The 20,645-nt window shown below is 40.9% G+C and overlaps 1 protein-coding gene across 7 annotated transcripts in view; it reads left to right on the top strand.

The window, feature by feature from the left end:
• Positions 1-850: 850 nt before the first annotated feature.
• Positions 851-20,645, top strand: part of reln (reelin) — a 93,565-nt gene continuing 73,770 nt past the window's right edge. For 3 of the 7 annotated variants that reach the window (XM_065957090.1, XM_065957086.1, XM_065957088.1), the window contains exon 1: positions 855-1,388. In XM_065957090.1, coding sequence (XP_065813162.1) covers positions 1,136-1,388 — 253 coding nt within the window. In that variant the 5' untranslated portion in view covers positions 855-1,135. Of the gene's footprint in view, positions 1,389-20,645 lie in introns of all 7 variants that reach the window. The other 4 variants (XM_065957085.1, XM_065957084.1, XM_065957087.1 and 1 more) reach the window with 4 other exon arrangements.

The raw sequence follows: 20,645 nt of genomic DNA, 5'->3' as shown, positions 1-20,645 counted from the left end.
ACAGGGTGTTATAGAATAATACTTATCCTTCATTTGGTGAGCTGGAGCAGACGGGTGGGGGAGAGAAAGCAGCATTATGGTTGGTGTCTGTAATGTAGTGGTGGCTTAATCTGGAGCATAGTGGCAGCCATTCTGCTTTGACAGACATAAAAAGTTGGAGAATCCTACGGAAAAAGAAATTCTGATAGAAAACCAAATGAAAAAAATCAACAGTAGAGAAGAGGAAAAACTAATTTTAGTGCTGTTATGGACAAGAGGAGAGACAGAGAGGATCAGGGCTGGAAAAAGAGGGAAAAAGAAAGAGGGGAGGGGGACAGCAACAGAGAGCAACAGAGGGACTCGGAAGGATAGGGAGGTGAAGAGAGCGGAAGAGGGAGGGAGAAAGGAGGTGTGATAGTGGGTGGGAGAGGAGGAGACAATCTGGTGGATGGGCAAAAAGACAAAGGAAAGAAAGAAGAGTGAAAGGGATAAGTCACCGGGCTGGTGAGAGATGAAAAAAATGAACAGCGAATAGAGATAAGACAGACAAGGTCTCTCTGGAGGGGGTGCAACATGGAGTAACAGTGGTTTAGTAAGGGGTAAGGGGAAGGAGTGAGGAGAGGGTGGAGGAAGAGATTAAGGAAAAAGGCAGAGTGATAGACTGACAGAGAAGAGGGAGGAGAGAAGAGCTGGATGAGAGAGAGGAGGGAGGCCGTCTTGTAGAGCGCACACAGCACGCGTGGAGCTGGTGTTAGAGCAAAAGAGAGACAGAGAGAAGGAGGGAGGGAGGGAGGGTGGGAGGAGAGAGGGAAACAGAGGGAGGGGGTGAAGTATTTAAACGCCGGAGCAGGACAGCACTGGCGAAGCTCTGAACTCCCTGAGAGTGAAGGTAGGACAGGGAGAGGAAGAAGAAGAAGAAGAACAGAGCTTTACAGTTTTCCTGACAGCCAAGCCTGCACACTCACACACGTAAATACTTCACATACAACCACACACAGACACGCGCTCTCTCAAGCACTTTTGGACTTTCGATTTATTCCCGGACTCAAAAAGCTGTCCTCTGGAACTTTACCTGTGCTTTCTTTGCTCCCACTCATCACTCTCCTCACTTCGTCACCCACCTAAACTCTCTTAGTCCCTCGTTAGGTGAGGGCAGATGGCCATGCCGCGGGCCTCTCTCGGGGGTGCCTTAGGATGTGCCCTGCTGGCCCTGGTCTTTGGGAGCAGCAGCATGGATTTTGGGGCACCCCCAGCAAGCTTCTACCCCCGTTTCAACCCTTTCTTCTTCCTGTGCACCCACCATGGGGAGCTGGAGGGAGTCGGGATGGTAGAAGGTGGAGGAGAGGTGCTACTCACCCTGCAAATTATGGGCAATCCAACTGCATACACCCCTGGACAGGAGTATCAAGGTGAGCACACACCCTACAGTGTCCACTTTTTGGCTGCATGTTGAAGAGTTGTTGTTAGAGCTTTTTTTCAATAGCAGTGGTTCTTATAAAGGATACAGTCTTTGTGATTAGATCCAACCCACTGTGAAATTTCATTGCAGTTTGCATCTTAAAAAATAGTTTTGTTTTGTGGGAGAATTCTACTTTGAAAATGAAGAGGTGTTATGATAAACATGAAATCATTTTTTCGATTAGATACATTTTGCATTAAGGATAGAAACAATCTCATGGTCAAGAACTCCACACACGTGTGTTGAGTGAAAGCGTTTCCTTGCAGGTGTTTTTCTTCAAACATAAGGTACTGGTGTAGTGCATGCATATGGGAGTGTGCAGTTTGTGTGCGGTGGTTGTGGATGGAAACCAGCATTTATGTAACTGTAATAAGTGATGCTGAGTAGGACTCCTGTTCAGTGCCTTGAGCAGCTTTGGTGTTTTACAGCGCTGTGATCCTGATGCTTCATGTGTAGGTGGCTTTTCCACAGGACTAACAGCGAAATCCCTGCAACTGAATGAGAGAGAGAAAACTGTGGGTGCAAACAGACAAACCATAGAAAGACACGTTTTGACTGTTAGAAATAATGATTACGATATTTGGAAACCATGCATACTGTAGGTATAAGAATGAACATAGCTTGATGTCCTCTTTCCCACACTGTTGTTCTGGCACCTGGTCATGGAAAAAAGATCTCCTCAAACTCCCAAACTGTCATCATTGCTCTGTCACTCCCCGCCACTTACTCAACACTGCGGACAGTGACCCACACAGGTCACCACTGACAGACTAAGGTCACATTCCCATGCAGTTATCTTCTTCAGTAAGAACTGGATGTATACACATTTTATGTACATTGCTGATTTAATCTAGGTTCCTAAATATACACACATTTTGTTTGTATTGCCCTTATCTCTTCCAAACCCTGTCCTTGTAATAATACACCTTTAATATTGCACAGTGGATTTATTACTCTGTTCTTGCACTGTCAACATATGCATTTGATTATCAGGACAAATAAACCTCTTGATTTCAAAAAGGATATGCGCAGAGTTTGTGTAATTGTATCTAGAAAGAAAGGAATATGGTAAGGCAAAGCAAACAGAGCAGAAAGAGAGAAGAGTCTGGTAATAAGCTGTGATGTCTTCTGTCTAAAATAACAGCCCCGATCGACCCTTCAGTCAAGCACCTTTTAACTGGGGCCAGGCTTGTAGGGGTAGCGGGGGGGAGAGATTTGAATAACTAGATGGTGGATGGGAGGGATAGAGCGCACGGAGAGGTTTAGATAATTAGCATTAGAAATGTGGTGTATTGGGAGGAGGGAGAGATTTAAATAGGGCCATGGCTGGGATCGGATGAAATGGGGGAGATTTAAATGACGATGAGAGGATTGAGCAGATAAGATACCAGCAGCGGGGCTTGCATGAAAAAATAACATAGTTCCAAGCTGCTCACTTTTTCTCCATCCCATGTTGAAAGGTCATTGTCAAATTTCTGGGGTTTTGACGAAGTTGTGAAGAGAAGGACGGATAAATGGCAAGTGAGCACATGCAAGTTGGCTGACTGCGCTTAGTTGTGCAATCAGGAGCAATCCTGTCTCTTTTTTTCCACCTCTCATCCATCTTTGCAAACCTTGATGGTTACATCCATCCTTACAAGTTGTTGCCACAGTCTCTGCCAGGCACATTGTGGCGGGAATTGGATGCTTTGTAGGCTACATATAAATGTGTTGGATTGAAGGTGTATGTGCCTGCTCTGCTGACAGCAGAATTAGGGGAAAAAAACTGATGGAAAAACAGTGCATTATATCCTTTGGTAATTTCAAGAAAGGGGCACGGGAAGTGTTAGATTGAATGTACTTTAGAATGCTTCTTTATTTGCTTGGGTCTCAATTTTTTTTTCTTTGGGTATTATTTGTCTTTGGGCTTTGTTTGGAATTATATTAGGTTTAATCTTCTAAAAAGCAACGTGTGATCTGACTACTGACAGAGCTGCATGTGGAAATGGTGGGTGGAAAGCATTAGAGATACTTGCCGTGTGGTTGTGTAGGGGCTGTAGAAAAGAAATCTGAAGAAAGAGGGCGAAGGAGAAAAGTTATTTCTAGAGGGGAGGGAAAGTAAGAAAAATCAAAGAGACAGATGACCCCTTATAAAAGGCAAAGAAGGTGAGTGTCTTAAAGAACCACCTCCGTATTCAGTAAGAGGAAGAGTTTATGTAGCTGATTTCCCGTACAGTAATTGGGTTTCTGACCTTTCACTTCTCTGTTGCTTTTGAGTGATAAGACCATGTGTGGGCAGTGTACTGTGTGTATGCAGTCGATGAGATTACTGTATTTAGCTATCAAAATAAAATGACCAAGTGAGGTTGTGTTACACTCTGTGTGAAATATTTTACAGGCTGGGTGTATTGGCAGGGTCATTGTGGACAAAATGGAACAGAAATACTTTAGAAACACTCTGAACTTCTGGGAAATGGAACGATTTGTCGAGGTTTGTGTGCTTGCATTCAGAGTCTAGGGTAAGTCCTTCTATCAGACAAATAGAGACCAAGTGTCAATCACACACGCACTCACATACTGCCCACATACTGCCTTATCTCTCTGAGGAGAGAGAGTAAAAAAATGAAGAAAGGTCACACTGGGATTGGAGCCTGTCCTCTGAATAATCAAAACGATTCTTTTGAACCACTTTTGCAGGAACACTCAGGAAGCAGCTCTTTATTTCCTGCCATGTCAAAGCATTTCTTATAACTTTTTCTCTGACCTCTTTCAACACAGCTGTGGGAACGATGATCTTCTCCGTACAGCAACCGCATGTTTATAGGAAGCAACATCACAATACAAAACCCAGAACCCTGTTTCTAAACAAAGTCAATCTGAGTGTGCTTACTTTTTTTTTTTCACTGGTTCTTGTCTCTCTGCTCTGGAAAAATTACAAGTCCATTTTCAAAAATGAACAACAGCACACCAAAAGGAATAGTGACACAGCAGTGGGAGAAACATGTCCTTTCCATGAAAGACTATTAGATTTAAATCTTGAGCAGAGGGAACATCTTTCAACTGCGATGTTCAGTATGTTTAGAAAGCACAATGGAAAAGATTGGTAAGGGAATTCAATGGCTAGCAGTGTGCTCTGAAAATCAGCAGAGAATAGCAAGAAAAATGGAGGTCCACACGCAGAAATGGGGCCAGCGAGATTGATTGAATGCCTTTGTGTGTCGAGGAATTTGTACCATATTTCTGTTGATTTCATTGTAGTTTTCATAATGACGCGTGAGTTGGGCCACAGCCATTTTATCGTACCAGAGGTTACAAACATACTATGTTTACAGTGTTTCAAAATATGAACTGAGTGCTTGCATTGCTAGTAAGTCTATTTCTATAAAAATTGATTTCTGCTGTGTGTTTCTATAAGTGGGGTTATGGGTGACATTGTAGAGGACTGAATGAGTTACTCACACAAGCCGCTGCCGATGCATGTATGTTCAGGTAGGTACCCGGCTCCCCCTCTCACTATAGTCATAATTTCTACTCACTATTGAAAAGCAAACAATATTCAGTGGGAATCAGCAGGGTGTCTTTACCACAGTGCCACAATAGGAAAGAGGAGGAGAAACAATAGCTCAAGGGAAAGTGAGAACTAGAGAGCTGCTTTGAGAACCAGTTGACAGTACATGCTGCAGTCCTAATCTGTCAATGGTCTTCACAGAAGTCCCTTGTTCCATGGATCGTTCATGTGCAAAGGATGGAATAGGCTCGAGAAACCATCAACATTTCAAGGAGATTTGGACATTGCCACTGAATGACATTCTTAATGAGAACTTGGAGGGAAAATTCATCATCAAATAATGCCAACAGGTCTTCCGATGATAACCTATCATATTAGAAATACGTCAGCAGCTCTCCTGCCGAACACCAGAAACAACTCAATGTGTCTTGGGATGGGAAAAGAGGCTATTATCTATCTGCAAAGTTGATTGCTTGCCATAGTTGGGAGAGTTTCCCCCCCCCCCCAAGTGCGCTGTTGACTTATAGAACAAATGGTCAGTCATGTTTAAGTGAAGGTCACATACACAAGGCCCCAGACAAGCAGATATTATCTTACCAAACAATCACTCAGTCATCTTTGTATTGGGATTGAATGCCAAAATAGTACCAATAGGCTGTTACTTCTACAGCCCTTCCAATGTCATCATCTGCTTCTGCAGCACTTAACCTCTGAGCAGACCATGCAGGTACTTTACTTTCTAACCTTTGACCACATTGTGTCAGTGCTTCCTCTCTTGGTTCTCTGTTCCTACAGAGTGATAAGATTTGGCTGGTGTTGATACTCCTGCTGTCCACCAGTCTAGTGCTCCTTACATCTATGTTCGACTTAACTGTATCTATTTAAAAAATCAGGAAATCTCTTAAGTACACGTATTCCTCACGGTGCAGCAAGCATTGGTCAGTGAACCATCAAAAGACTGGCCTAGTTTTAATGCAGACATACATTTTAGGGGAACAGGGACACTGAAAAAAAGGGGTAAGAGTGAGGAAAGAGTGAAGCGGATAGGGGCTAATGGTTTAATAGGGCTCTCTTGTGAGAATAAGAAAAACAGCATGCAAATAGCAATAGCACTTTCAAATGGTCAATCCTGTGCATTCATTGGCTTCCTGGCTCTTCAGCCCCTCTGCCTCCTGCTGCTATGTCTGAATAGGTCACTTCACTGAGTAGAGAGAAGTGTGTCAAGTGTTTTGCTGTTTGTATGGGCTCGCTGGGTGTGTTTGGGTGCTCTGTTAATGTGGACATTGAATGATGAACCATTTAAAGAGAATTGTATTCAATGAGATATTCCAGTTTCCTTTATATGAAGGAGCAGATGGGCGAGAAATGAGAATGGATATTCATTGGTAATCTTCCCTTTGTCACACATGCACGCTTGGCCATGCACACAGCACTCAGCTCTTAGTGGGTGATCCATCATGACATAGAGACAGGTCAGATGTTCCACTGGCTAAGCACAAATGTCCTGATCAGCAGGCTATTACAATTCTTTGTGTCGATGTAACATTAGACTGTGACATGATAACATGAACAGGAGGTTAATATTTTCCTCTTGTCAGTTGCTAACTGGCTGTGTCAAGTTGTTTTCACTGGAGCATGTTCTTGATGTTATACTGTTGAAACCTCTGACAGTCTAATGATGTAACAGCAAACTTGCAGTGACAGACACACTCTCTCTGTTTTAGCCATTGTGATTCCTGTTAAAGAAGAAGTGAGCTGCAGCAGTGCTAGACATTTTGAAGCAGTGATAGTTGAGATGGCCTCAGATGCCACCTAATGCAGCATTTCTGAAAAATTGATTCGCTGCATCAGAGCATGGAGAATGGCCTCAGATAACAGTGACATTGTTAGCATTTGCCAGGCTGGTGCCAGAACGATGCCAGCATGGTGCCAGGTGTGGTAGAAATATCTAAAAATAAAAGCAGTGAGTGGATTCCTGCCAAGCAGAGGTGTGTGCCTTTGCTAGTCTTATCAGGGCAAGCTGCAAGAAGCTCTTACATTTTTTATTTTCAAATTCCTCAACGGATTCATTTTCCAGCCAAAACAAGAAAGCACTTAACAAGCAAATGTGAGTTGTGTTTTCACTAACTTTCATGAGTGGGCAGAGGAGTGGGCGTGAGTATTTTCAGGATGTTGGAGTGTTCTTGCCTTTTGGGGGTTTGCCTGATTTGGAGTGCCTCTCTGATGATAATAGAAGCATGGATTTGGAGATGCCAGGCTCACAATGTCCCAGTCTGTTCTCACTTGTTGTGGTTCCCCTGTCCTTTTTCTGGTGACTGTGGGTTTAAGTTGTTGACTTGCAGAAGCAGCGACAGAGATTTCCACTTTGGCAGAGTGGAATCTGTGCAACATGTAAACCACCCAAAATATGGCACCATTATGACTTTTTCCACTCCTGAAGCACAAAGCATTTGGTATCATTCATGTTGGTTACTTTACATTCCTGGCATAGCTAAGGACTATGTTTGACTTTGCATCCTGTATTAAAGCCATTTTATAAATATCAGACCTTTGGTAAACCATAAAGAGAATCAAAACACCAGCTTCAGGACATACTCTAGACCCTGAGTTTGTGAAGACAACACTGTATTTACTGCCTAGCTACATTTTCAATAGAAAACAAGGGACACACCCTCCTAAAGTGTATCTACATAATTTTTTATTGGCACATTACAACCCCCCCACCCCCGTGGCTTTGCTGTTTACTTTCAACTCACAGACAGGTTGTAAACATAATTACAGAGTTGTTTCCTCTCAGAAAACCCAAATACCAGGTCTGCATATGCCATTAAGAGCTCCATTTGTCTATGCAAACTCATGCTAATGTCCCCATCCAAATCTACCCCACAAACAAAGGACCAGTGTTCATTCTCCTTGAGGAGTACCAAGTGGCTCTAAGCCAGATTTTGAAAAGTGATGTATCCTATTAAAACCTTACGTCCCTCCTCCCCATCCCTCTTGCTGGACGCGTTATTCTCATGGGGTGGTTTCCCAGCCACTGTTGATTAGCGTGTCAGCTTTGCCGATGGCCTCTTCCTTTTAGAGAATGGAGCTCCTGTTGGAGGATTGTGTACCTCCTCCTCCTCTCCTCTCCTCCTCTTGCTCTGAATCCTCCTCCTGGCTGCTTCATTGAGAGAGCTGTAATCCCTGCTTGGGGGGCAGTGTGTCGTCTGTGCTGATAGCATTCAGAGGGCCTTGTAGCGCTCCAATGGACCCACTACAGAGGAGGCGGCATGGTGCAATTGGCTGGGTGCTGGGCACATGGCGCGTGGCGTTGTCGGATTAGCCCCAGCTCTACCCCCCATTCAGTGCCAGCCTCCTTCAAACAACTGGGTCCACTCGGCCCCATAGGCTGGTGGAGGCAGATTACACATCTGTGCACATGCACAAGCTCACGCATACTCCCTTTCCATTGTGACAGCATGGGTGAAGGGGTTTGTGTTTACAGGGCCCCTGAAGATATTTCTTTGCCATAATGCTCACTCTGTTGATAAATGATCTCTCATTTAAACATCATACCTCCGATTCTCACAGGTCTATGTTTTCAGTGAGCTCTGACTCAGGATTGGGACACAGTACATAGATTGTCTCAGAATACAATGTAGAGATAGATGTAAATCCTGCATCATTGCACATCAACATTTGTCAAGACTTGCCATTTTTAGTGTGTATTCTAGATGTGAGGTTGTTTCACATTGCGTTAGTCATTTTTACAACCATAAAAAGGAATCCTAGATAGCAATATGATGTTAGAGCTCAGTCTGAAATAGGTGGCCAGTGAGTTAAAGTACAACAGACATGTCTCAAACATTCCATAAAGTAATTAAGAAATCATAAAACTAATATATCCATGAAAGTTAAAATAATTTGTTATCTGTTTCCGGGGATTGTTCACTTGTTAAAGATTTATCTTATGGCTTTTTTATGCCTTTTATTTAGAGAAAGGACAGTGGAAAGAGTCAGAAATCGGGGAGAGAGAGAGTGAAGAATGACATGCTGGAAAGGAGCCACAGGTCAGATTTGAACCCCGGGCCTCTTGTGGACTAATCAATAAGCTACCGCCACCCCAGGCGACTGTTTACTAAGGTGTGGAATGGAGCCAGGCCAAACCAAAGATTAAAAAAAATATACCTTTACACCACACATTTGCATATCTGGTGATCAAAATTAAAAAAGTCTCAAATATACATAATACAAATTATGAAAAAAAAGTGTTTTGTCTGAACTTAATCTTTATCAGTGACTCAACACATTTATTAATGTGCTGACGAAACTTTGTTTTGACAGCAGAGAATACAGACTAATAGAGTCATTCAGGGATCCTTGTTATCAGTGAAAGGTCCAAAGTGGAGGTTAAAACAGAAAAGCGGTGTGAATGAGATGGGAGATGTTAAGAGCATGACAGCATTAATTACAGCAATGTGTGAATTCTTACCGAGCTGAACTGGTGTGATTAAGACTGGATGTCGAGGGAAACGTTCCCCATTGATCCACTGCCAGTAGAGACTTTCATTACTGCAACCAGCTCGTTAATTAGAAATCAATCTCTCCCCCCTGCTCCGTGAAAGTCCCCTCCATACCGACATTGCCATTCTCCCTCCACTCAAACATTCATACCCAAAAGCTATGACGGCACTTTCAGACTTTGACTTTTTTGCTTTTTCACTTAGCTAGCCACAATCTGTTTTATTCACTCCAAGAAAGAGCAGGGAGTGGAGAGCAAAGTAGCGAGCACAGTATCCTACCTTCCTTTCCAGCTACCAGGACATTTTTGAATTGTTAAAATAACTTGCCAATTGTTTGGATTGCTGGAAAATTGAGAATTGAATTCAAATTTGCCAGCTTGTTAACTTTTAACATGAGTGTGTACAACATGCATCTGTGTGCAGTTTTATGAGAGACCTGTAGATGTTTCCTAACGAGATGAAATGACATGGTGCATGGCACAATTTTTTGTAAAGGAGATTCATTTGGCATTAGTTGAAATGATTTGGATCAATAATGAATCACACGTTGATATTTCTACACGTTATTATTAAGTTATATTTCAATCTTCTGAATGAAAGAAGAAACATTTGGTTGAAACAACCACACAAAGCATCAAGGTTGTACATCGTGCCTTGTATTTCTCGTAAAAGCTCACATAATATTGCAAAACATGTAGATAAAAAGGTGCGATACTGATAGAAAAAATACAGCGTAAGCAGGATGGAGAGGGGAAAGAGAGAGTGTGGAGAGTGTGGAAGAGATGCTGAAAAGGACTGACAGAGCGGGATGTAAAGTGAATATCTTTGTAAAGTGACAGTTCCATTATTCATATTAGAGCTATTATATCTGTGATAGTAGGAACCTGATTGGGTATGCTGTCATTGTGGCGCTGCCTCTTAAGCTTGTGCTGAGAGCTCTGTGTGTGTGTATGTGCTTACATTGTGTCCATACGAGTGCATGCGCATACAGTAGTTGGTAGTGATAAGCAGAGCAGCTAGAGTTTTGCAAAAGGGAGATGTGTCCAGATGTTTCTGGATAGTGGGAGGCATTCAAAACTAGGCACAGATGTTACCCTTTCACTGGCACAGAAGAATGGACTCATTTGTGGGCTAATTTTGTGTGTTAGATTTAAAAGAATTAAAGGATTTAATTTATGGATGCTATTATAATGGAATCAAATGATGTCACTGTTCTGTCAAAAGGGACCCCAGGAAGCCACTATTGTAATATATAAATACTCACAGTTGTGTTGAAAATCCATGGACTCAGTGAGAAAGCATGACTTGTTTTTGGTACACTTATATTGCTGTCCAATATAAAGTATGCACCATGTAATTAACTATTTATAAGCCTGAACAGTTCAAAAGTACATGTTGATACTCTGATAAAAACTGCAGTTTGAAGTGTCATGCCCATGAGGATGGCTAAGAGGAGGGCAGCTTCACCTGGTGCTAACTCCCTCACTTATTCTCTTTCATCTGATACGCCTTAGTGAGCCTGGAATATGCAATGTTGGAAATATAGGGAGGAAATTTAGCGAAAGACACTCATAAGTCAGTAAGTATGTTCTCTTTTCTTACTGTATTGACATGGCTGCCATGATGTTTTGGTCATAATTTAGAAAAATAAACTGAATTAATAAAAAAGAAAGCTTTATTAGACTTGCAATAAATTCTAAAAGTTAAAAGATTAAGTCATTTTGTGAGAGGCCTCTCAATTCTGTTTTCATTACATTTATAAGTAAAGTCAAAAGGGAAAAAAATAAACATATATCTTATGTATCAGCAGGATTGTTCGCAGTTAATCTTACAGTTTAGAACAACTTTGCTTTAAAGCAGTTAGAAAAGGACTTGTTGTCCGTGTTCATATAAGAGAAGTGACATATTTTAATGAAGCTTTAATCTCATTAATGTTAACACAGGTTGATGACAGTCAGTAAATATAATTTTCAGCATTTTGCTGTTATATAATATAACAGTAATAAAAAGGAGAATCTTATTTCTGTAAATGAGAGGTTAGAATAACTGACTATTTAGATAATCACTTTACTTTGTTGTGGAATTTCTATTGTTAGAAAATCCAAAAGTACCACAAACATCCAGCATTTTCTACTTCTTCAAAATAACACATCAACCCCCCATTTTAGTTAAATACAGTACTTGGTGCTTTTTAAAGGGATATGTGTTCAAAACATAGGACAGGCCAAAAGTTATACTAGACAGGTTATTTGACCATGCGTATAATTTAAGTTGATTTCATGGTTTTGCAGAGGGTAGCAAAGATGAGCTGCACACTGAAGAGCCAGCAGCAGCTGAGTCAGGATCAGATGTGGAGAATGGTATCAACTGCTGCAACTTTTAGTTACATGCTCTATCTGAAAAATTCTGTTTTTGTGTGTATGTGTGTGTGACGGAGAATTGTAATATTTAAAGAGAGAGGGAGAGAGGGAGAGACTGTAGCAGATGATGAACATGTTTTAATGTACACATTACATTTTTTTGAATGTAAATATGGTGCCAGACTGTATAAATAAAGTGTCAAAATAGAGTATGTTTATTTTTATTTTTTTGCGGGAGAAGGGTCCCCCTGAAGAAGGTTGTGGGTATTTAGTGGTTGTTAAAATTATGTGACTTCTGTGTAAGTGTGTCACTTGAAGTGGCACGAGTTTCTATCCTTATATATCTGTGAAACTCTTCCTTGTCCTTAGTCCCAATGCCTTGCTTTGACAGATGCCTTCGGGTCATGGCTCGCTCAGTTGTAAAGCAGTTTTGGGGAGCCTGTCGGGGGCTCTGGGAGGCGGGATGTGGAGGACAGGCCAGCTGCGAGAAGGAGATAAAGGTCACTCAGGCTAAGTAGCCTGGTGTCCCTTAAAGGAAAATAGCAGACAGTGAGGTTATATAGACTGTGGTTGACAGCTTGGCCCTCATTACCTCCTTCCTGTTTCCTATCAACACTGCTCCCAATGGAGCAGGTGGGATGGAAAGGGAGTTATGCAACAGTGGTGGTCCATGTCCAATTTCTGCAATTTGTCTTTGTGATCTTTCACAGCTGGCTTGCTGGTTGCTCTATTTAAGTGTGTCTGTAGGGCTCTGTGAAGCGGGTTAGTGTGTTATAATGATGAGGAATCGTTTCTGATGTATGGATGTATTATTGGAGTTTGTCAAAGATTTTAATTTGCATATTATTACTGCGTGTTTTGTTAAAGAGTTGTGGTTTGGATCTTTCCCCAGTTTGTGAGGCTGCCTGTGTTTTCCTACATTCCTTGGATTTCTGACTCAGGCAGACTTAGCTGTAAGCAGTAACAAGTCCTCCCTATCTTGTGTTTGTTTATACCAAGATTGTTTTCAATTGGCTTTTTTGTGTGTTCACATGTTCATTACAGCTTTGTTGAGTAAAAGGAAGATGCTATGCTTGTCAGGGCTGAATGACTGAAGCCTTTTCTCTGTCAGCACAACACATGGTGTTGATCATAAGGACAACTCTCTGAAGTCCTGGCAGACAGCAAGGGATAGCGTGAAAGAATCATGGTGCTCCTGAACCCTGTTACAAAATATCCCGTTACAGTAGCTATTAACTATTAAGGGTGTCCCTTACTAAGAATTTACAAAGTCTAATCTGATTGGTTAGATTTCGCCTAATAGTTGACTGATCATTGAAGGTATTTTTTGTGCTCATTGATCTATATTCTCATTTGCTACATAAGAAATAAACCACATAGTGAAACTATTTGTCTTCTAGACTTGAATAACATTAATTCTAGGACTTGATCCATCCCTTTTCTCACTTATTAAATCTGCATTATGGTGACCTTATAATGATATTACACATGCACATTTACAATACAGCTTAAAGTAAAAAGTAATCCAGAGTAGCAGTGCAAAAAGTTCCAATTATTCATCAATATTGCTCACAAAAATAACTAGGTGATAAAGCGACAAAAACTGAAATAAGTCCAGGCAAACTAAAAAGATTAAAAGGCCAGCTGCGAAGCTGCTGCTCTCATGGCCCAGCAAAATTGGATAGTCCACTTTAACCTGTAAAAAATCTGCACATTGAAGGCCTTCCGGCGCTGACAAACAAACAACAATTTTAACAGTCTTTTGATATACCATGTCCCAAATTCGATCCACAGTCTAAATCCAGTGATAGATTTAAATTTGCAACCCGCTGTACATTTTTTGACTGTGATTCATTAAAATGGTGGTTGTGCTCTGATCTATTGATTGACACCTCATTTGTTCAATTATGACCTTCCATTACAGGTTCCTTGCCTATAATAACCAAAAGCATTAGTTGAAACAGGTGCCTGGTCCTGTTCTGATGCATCTTTACCCGGCCAATTGAGCGCAACTGTGCAGATGACTTATGTTTCTTGTTGCCAATGAAATTCTGAACATGTGGATATGCTGCTTCCATCCATTACTCGGGGTGATTTATTCATGCACACACTGAAGAGGTTGTTAATTATTTTTTAGTGTTGCATTTAAAGTATTTTTAAGTTGCTAATTATACCTAGATAGGCTATGATTCATGATTAATTAATTCATGATTAACAGGCAAATCTATGTAAAATTAGACATTGAGCCCCATAAAGCTGGAAGAATATGATCATTGATCATTGTTTTATAAGCAGGGGTTCAACTGAGATTGGCAGTCAAATGAGGTTTTTTCAAACTAATTGCTGAAAACTCAACCATTTGGGATCACACATATTAATTATACATTTTAAGCTCAAAACACTCTTTATGATGATTGTTTTGTTAATCTAATGCTTTAAAATATACCTTTTAAAGATTTATTTTGGGCTTTTAATGCAGAGAGAGGACAGTGGTTGGAAATCAGGGAGAGAGAGTGGGGAATGACATGTGGAAAGGGGCCACAGGTGGAAGTGAACCCGGGCCTACCGCTTGAGATGAGAGTCTCAATACATGGGACGCGCGCCCTAACCATTGCACCACCAGCGTGCCCCTAAAATATACCTAAAATATATGGACAAATATGAGAGGCTTTGTTGCTCTCTACCTCAGATCTCTAATGTTTTCTGTTGTCCTTTAGCCTTACACTTATAGAGCTTTCTTATTCTTATTCTTTCTTTAAAATTTCATCAAGACTAATGAAGAGTGGGTCTACATAACAAAATCTTATCGAACCCATTTATTTTCTCACAGCAGAGATGTATGCTTAGTTGGGATCTGTGAGCTTTTTGAGGCTTCTCTACAATGAATCAATGAATAATGTTTAAAGCCCACAGAGGTGATTTGCCATCAAAGCCAGTGTCAGGTCAAAAGAATAGCCTTTGACTTGTCACAGTGTGATGTGCTTCTTTTAAATATGTAATTTTCAGATAGAAACTGTGAATAAATGTTCTGCCATAACATATTTGGTATTGCTGTAAGTGGATATGACTTCTCAAATGACTAGGATGGTATTTTTTTTAATTTAAAGTCAAATCCAACCTTTTTGAGACATCATTAAGAATGAAAGACTGCTGAGCAATTGTGAAGAATTCATACCTTCTAAGAAATCATAAGAGGAAAAATGTCCACAGGGTATATATACTTAACTGAACTCCTATATACTCTGGAGATTTAGTAAGATATATACTCAGGCTACTTTTTATTAGAATAACTTGCACACCTATGCCTGCTTGTGCTCAAGCATGTGAAAAACCAGCTCATATGGATGCAAAATAAGACGCATACATTGCATGGTATGAGAGCGGCACAATAAAGTGTGATTCTGAGGCAGATTATGTGTTAGGAACAGGATGTTGGTGACAGAACTGCCTCTTCACTCCTGTTTTTCTCCACGGCTGTTGCAGGGGTGAAGCCAAGTCAGGCAGGCAGGCAGGCAGGAAGGCTTCAGCTCCCCTCCTTGGTAAACAGACTAGAACCTCCCCAGAGCAGATTGGACCAGGAACAAGGATAGGCAGCACTTTATAATCTCTGGCAAAGATCATGAAAGGACCTGTAAACTTGTCCCAAGTGATTTATCGTTTTTATGCAGCCCTTGTGTTGGAGATGTTTAGTTAAGCAGAATTGTAGAAGCTCAGTGGATGATAGGTTGTCTCTGATCTGGTGTTTCACAGCAGCAGATGGTAGTGCCAGCAGGCCAGGATGGTGCCAGAAGGTTACGCAATGGAATGATGCCTCTAAGACCTGACTAGAACACCGCATGACACATATATGAACAGAAACACACTTCCCTCACCATCTTTTGAAACTGTAATGTGAAATACATACCTACAGCATTCAGATTGTGTGCATCTTTAAACTTGTGGTCACTTCAAAGAAAAACAAGTTCTATCCAAGACATTCCCTCCTTGTCAGAGAAATGAATGGCCTTTCATTCATGGTATCACGCTCAGGTGGCCGACATGTTTGAACCATTTCAGGAAGCTTAGGGTGAAGTGGCACCCAAACACTAGTATGGCGATAACAGATGGAACTATAGATTCCCCATGGTCTGGCCTCCATTTCCTGGTCCTCTCTGGGGCACGTGTGTGTCTGCCAGTGGGATATGGGTCAGATGGTCGGCTATCTTTATCCAGATCATTGCCAGGAAAACCTCCATCCATTTGGAAACAAAAAGGTGTCCCCCTGGTTCACTTGGAAAAGGGACTTTCATTGATAACATGTTGCAATGTCTTTTTTGTAGTGTCTTGCGTTTCAAATATCTGGCATGTTATATTTTATGCATGCAATAGTACACACTACGATGTTTTTTCTCCATGCTTAAAGTAAGGGATAGAAATAAAGTCTTGCCAGGACTCCTTGTGTTGTTGGGTCTTTAGAGTCTACTGAATATGTTTCTGAGACTTGTTCAGTAAAGTCATGGTTATGAAAGTGGGTGTGGTGAAGACTGGTGAGTGTGTTTGTATAAACAGAGCAGAAAGGAGCTGTTCAGGCCATGCCAGCATCACTAGTACTTCTATACAAATGGTCTACACTTCAACGTAAATCAGGTCTTCTCTGAACTCCCAGACTTCCTGTCCAGCTCCAGCCTATTCCCTTGCCATGCTGTATTCCAAGAATGAGCTCATGCCACCGAGTACTGCCAACAGTGTCGAACATGCTTTGCTGCAAAGGGACTATCAATGCTTTTAAGATGCTGTTGGGACTTATTTTTCATCCGTCTATCACTGCTGATCTAGCACACAGTTAGCAGCATTTTGGTCCATTTTTCACTATTTATTAGACCTGCTTATTTTTCAAGGAATCAATCATGATCACTCCCTGGCTGCTTGTACAACAAATAAATAAAGAAACAACAGATTCTCGTTCTGCTTCAGGTGCCTGCATTTCTGAGGCAGCCACACTCCTCCCTGGGACTAGAGTAAAACTGTACTTGTAAATTTTTCAACACCTAATTACTGTCTTCCTTTAGTTTGTTCTGTTTTTCAACATTAAGGATAGGGTAATGTACTCAGGCGATAATGCAATGTTGATCTTAATTTACAGGTTGTCAGGTAGATTTCAATGAAATCTAAATCAAGTGTCAGTGAAACAAAACAAGCGGCATATTGATGTGCACATAGAAAAGTCTTTAAAATTCATGGGCAACCATTTGTGGAATAATTTCTGCTGAATTTGTTGGCTCAAAAGATGATTTTTTTTCATCACTGATTAGGCTTCAAGGTGTGCATTATGTGTGCTTGTGCTTTGTGTTTCTGCTTAAGCTCTGAAAACCTGTCAGGGAGGCAGGTGTTGTTTTGGGAATGTGGGTTTTGTTGTATGGTGTGGTTTAGTGTGCTAGTACTTTGTGTTTTAAGATTACTCCTGGTAGATCCAGAGAGGTGAAAAAAGCCCCAGGCCCATCAATAGTTGAGTAGGAGCACGGTTGTGTGTGTCTGTAATGAGGCATACCACATCGCATCATCAATATTACATGTTGGCAAAGGGCCAAGGGATGTGCTCTATGCTGTGTTCACGTATAAAGTATGAGCGCGTGCATGTGGGTGTGAGCGCTATATACATACGGTGTAATGAGTGTTTTGCAGGATGTGAGTTCAGGGCACCTTGAACTGCGGACCCATTTTGTCCAGGATTATGTAGAGGTCCTGATGTGGACAGGACTTTGGAGGGAGGGACTTATGATCAAAGGGTGCCTGTAGGTCAGAAGCCAAGATGCACTTGACTGCTCGAGCTTCGGATGGTCAACAGCTGCAACCTACAATTCTTCTATTAATTTAGCGGACACTTTGCCAAAGTGTCCTACAACCTCCACATGTTACTCCATCACCATCCTACCCTAGGCCTGCATGATAGGTGAAATACATGCAATTTGCTATAATATTGTTCAGTACTACAATAACGATTTGAAGCGAAATAATTAAACAACAACTACGGAGTGCATATTAGCTATAACACATTTTTACTGTGTCTATCTGTGGTTCTTTATGTTTTACACATTACGTGTGTTTGCTTTACATGTTTCTGCTAAATCCAAGATATATCAAAAAGTAAAAAAAAAAAATGGATTGGCACCAATCAATGTGAGAGTTGCTGATAGCTAGCTTAAGCTTCATCTGGCTGCATCAAAATGGTTTGAAATTATAGACTATAGAATGGAATATATTCAGCCCTCGATCCAACAGGTAAAATGTATACATGCTGAGTGAGAATGCAATGAAATCATTTTCTTATTTACTGAAATAAAATCAGACTTTTATGATGTTTTTATTGCGTATCCACATATCAAGATAATGATGAAATTACATAGAATTATGCAGCCCTAACCCATATCCAATTGCTCAACAACTCTAACTACATGAAGTGAATGTTTTTTGAAACTTACTTATTACTTCACTAAACACAGTTTTTTATTTACAAACTAAGTCGACAGTGGTGTTGTCTCTTCTAATCTTTTTGCTGAAATGTTCTTTGTTTTGATATCATTTTTTCTGTTCTTGTGAAACCAAAGACCATTTTTACACTTTGTGGACAAATAAAGTTCTATTATATTCTAATTTGAATTGAAACATTAACAATAGTATTATATATTTTGCACAAAATAAGTATTCAGTTTTGTGTATTTGTGCCACAGATTCTAAAAACAAGCATCTCATTGTTATAAAATCATCCTGTTTCTCAAATCCCCATTTAATACCCACCATATGTTTCACGGGAAAGGATATCTTTTGTATGTACTGTTGTAGGGAATGCCTCGAACTCAGTCCTGGTGTTTGGGGAACAATGAACACCTGGTGCGTTTACACCTTGACTGATGACACACAAGTGCACACATATTCACACTTTTACACGCACACACGGCACATACACACACACACACACACACACACACACACACACACACACACACACACACACACACACACACACACACACACACAGAACCTGCTTATGTGTTTGATGAAAGTGTTGCTAATAAAGTTCAACTCAATTCCCTCCTCATGGCTTCTCATCCCCGTTGGCTAAGTGAACAGTATTCAGAAATGAAGTATGGACAAGAATTTTAAAGCTACCATCAAAGGCCCTCAGCCTCCTCCTTTAGATCTATGTGGAAGTGTGAGTGTGTGTGTGTGTGTGTGTGTGTGTGTGTGTGTGTGTGTGTGAGTGTGTTTGACTGTGAATTCCCCCACAGGTGATTGGATCTGATCTTATCTCATCTAATCTGATTGGCTCATTCGTCTGTTGCGTTCTACAGGCCAATGAGAGAGGTGTAAGAGGCCTGTCTAAATAATTTAGATCTTGCATTTGTATTGATCAGGTAGCGCTGCTCTCCCTGGGCCACTCCTCCGCTACCTATCTCTCCATCCCTTTTCAGCCTCACTCTTGTTTTTTTCGATTGTAACCTTGTGCCCCCAGCTTTGCCTCCCCTCCACTCTTTCTCCCTTAACATCCACATCAAACAGTGTGTGCACACTGCTGCGAGGGAGCAGAAAATGTATGAGAAGTGAGAAGACGGGGAAAGTGCAGGAGAGAGCTTCTTTTTTTTTTTCTACTGTGATTACTCAAATGGGGGAGAAGCTAAAGGAGAGATACTAGAAGGAAGGTGTAAGCGGTGGATAAAGAGGAAAAAAAACATGTTTTTGTGTGTAGCCAATATGTAAGTTTCTATGGAGAGTAATGGAGTGTGTGTTACCTTGGTGATGCAGGTCTGTCCAAATGCAGAAATTAGTGTTTTGTGTGTGTTCACAGAGTCTAGTGAAGCAGCCTGGTCCAACCCAGTGCATTGAACCCAGTCCATTACTCCATTAAATACTGCATCATGACATGGCCTTGGATCAATACAACATTATATAAACACTGATAACCTGTCTCATCACACAGCAAGGGGCTTTACTGAAGAGGTAATGTATTCTATTAAGCAAAAAAATAGCATAAAGGAGAAGTCCATGTATGCAGAAAATAAACACAATAATTGCTTGTTTTCCTGAATTCTGTTGATATTGCCGTGTTGAAGGTGCAATGAGCAACATGGATTGAATATGATAAATGCTTCTTATGCCAAGCAAAACAACTGTCTATCTCACAATACGGCTTCTTGTACACGCTGTACTCTCTGATCAAATTTGGCAGCGCTTACAGCTGACTAGACCAAAGAATTCTGAGAGATTACTTGATACACACAATGTATTATCAGAGCCAATCATACAATAGAGGAATAGGCAAATGATGTTTATAATAATAATAATAATAATTGAATAAGAGTTATATAAAAAACAACTATTCAACAGTGTTTGCTTATACAAGTGTTCTTTTTGTGTTATCAGTTTTGCAAGATTTTTGTAAATAATAGAGACCAAAAAAATGTGTAAATAGATTTTTTGATGAAGCCAACACCTGCATTCTTGGATCCACCTGCTAAGGATTTTTTTTTTTTAAGGCAGAGCCGTCCTTCATAACAGTTGTGTACTGTAGTGCAGCAGAGAGCACGTCAAATTCAGTGTTTGTACTGTAGATGGATAGTCACAAAAGAGACGAAAGGGGGAAATGTCTGGATATAATAAAGTGAGCTGTGGAATAAATTATTCAGACTTTTATTTGGGGGGCATTCAGGGAGAGGAGAGATGGGCTGAACTGTGCTCCACTCTTAAGACAGGGTGTAGCACATCCAGCATACACAGACAGATGCAGAACACACATATTCAGACACACACAAATTGTGGGCGCCTTGTGTGTGGACTTGTTAATGGAGTCACTCCAAACAAACAGGCAGGAAGACTAGGCC

This window comes from Labrus bergylta, chromosome 7 (assembly GCF_963930695.1).
Source record: "Labrus bergylta chromosome 7, fLabBer1.1, whole genome shotgun sequence".
In the NCBI taxonomy this organism is placed as follows: Eukaryota; Metazoa; Chordata; class Actinopteri; order Labriformes; family Labridae; genus Labrus; species Labrus bergylta.
This window is presented reverse-complemented; position numbering and strand designations above follow the sequence as displayed.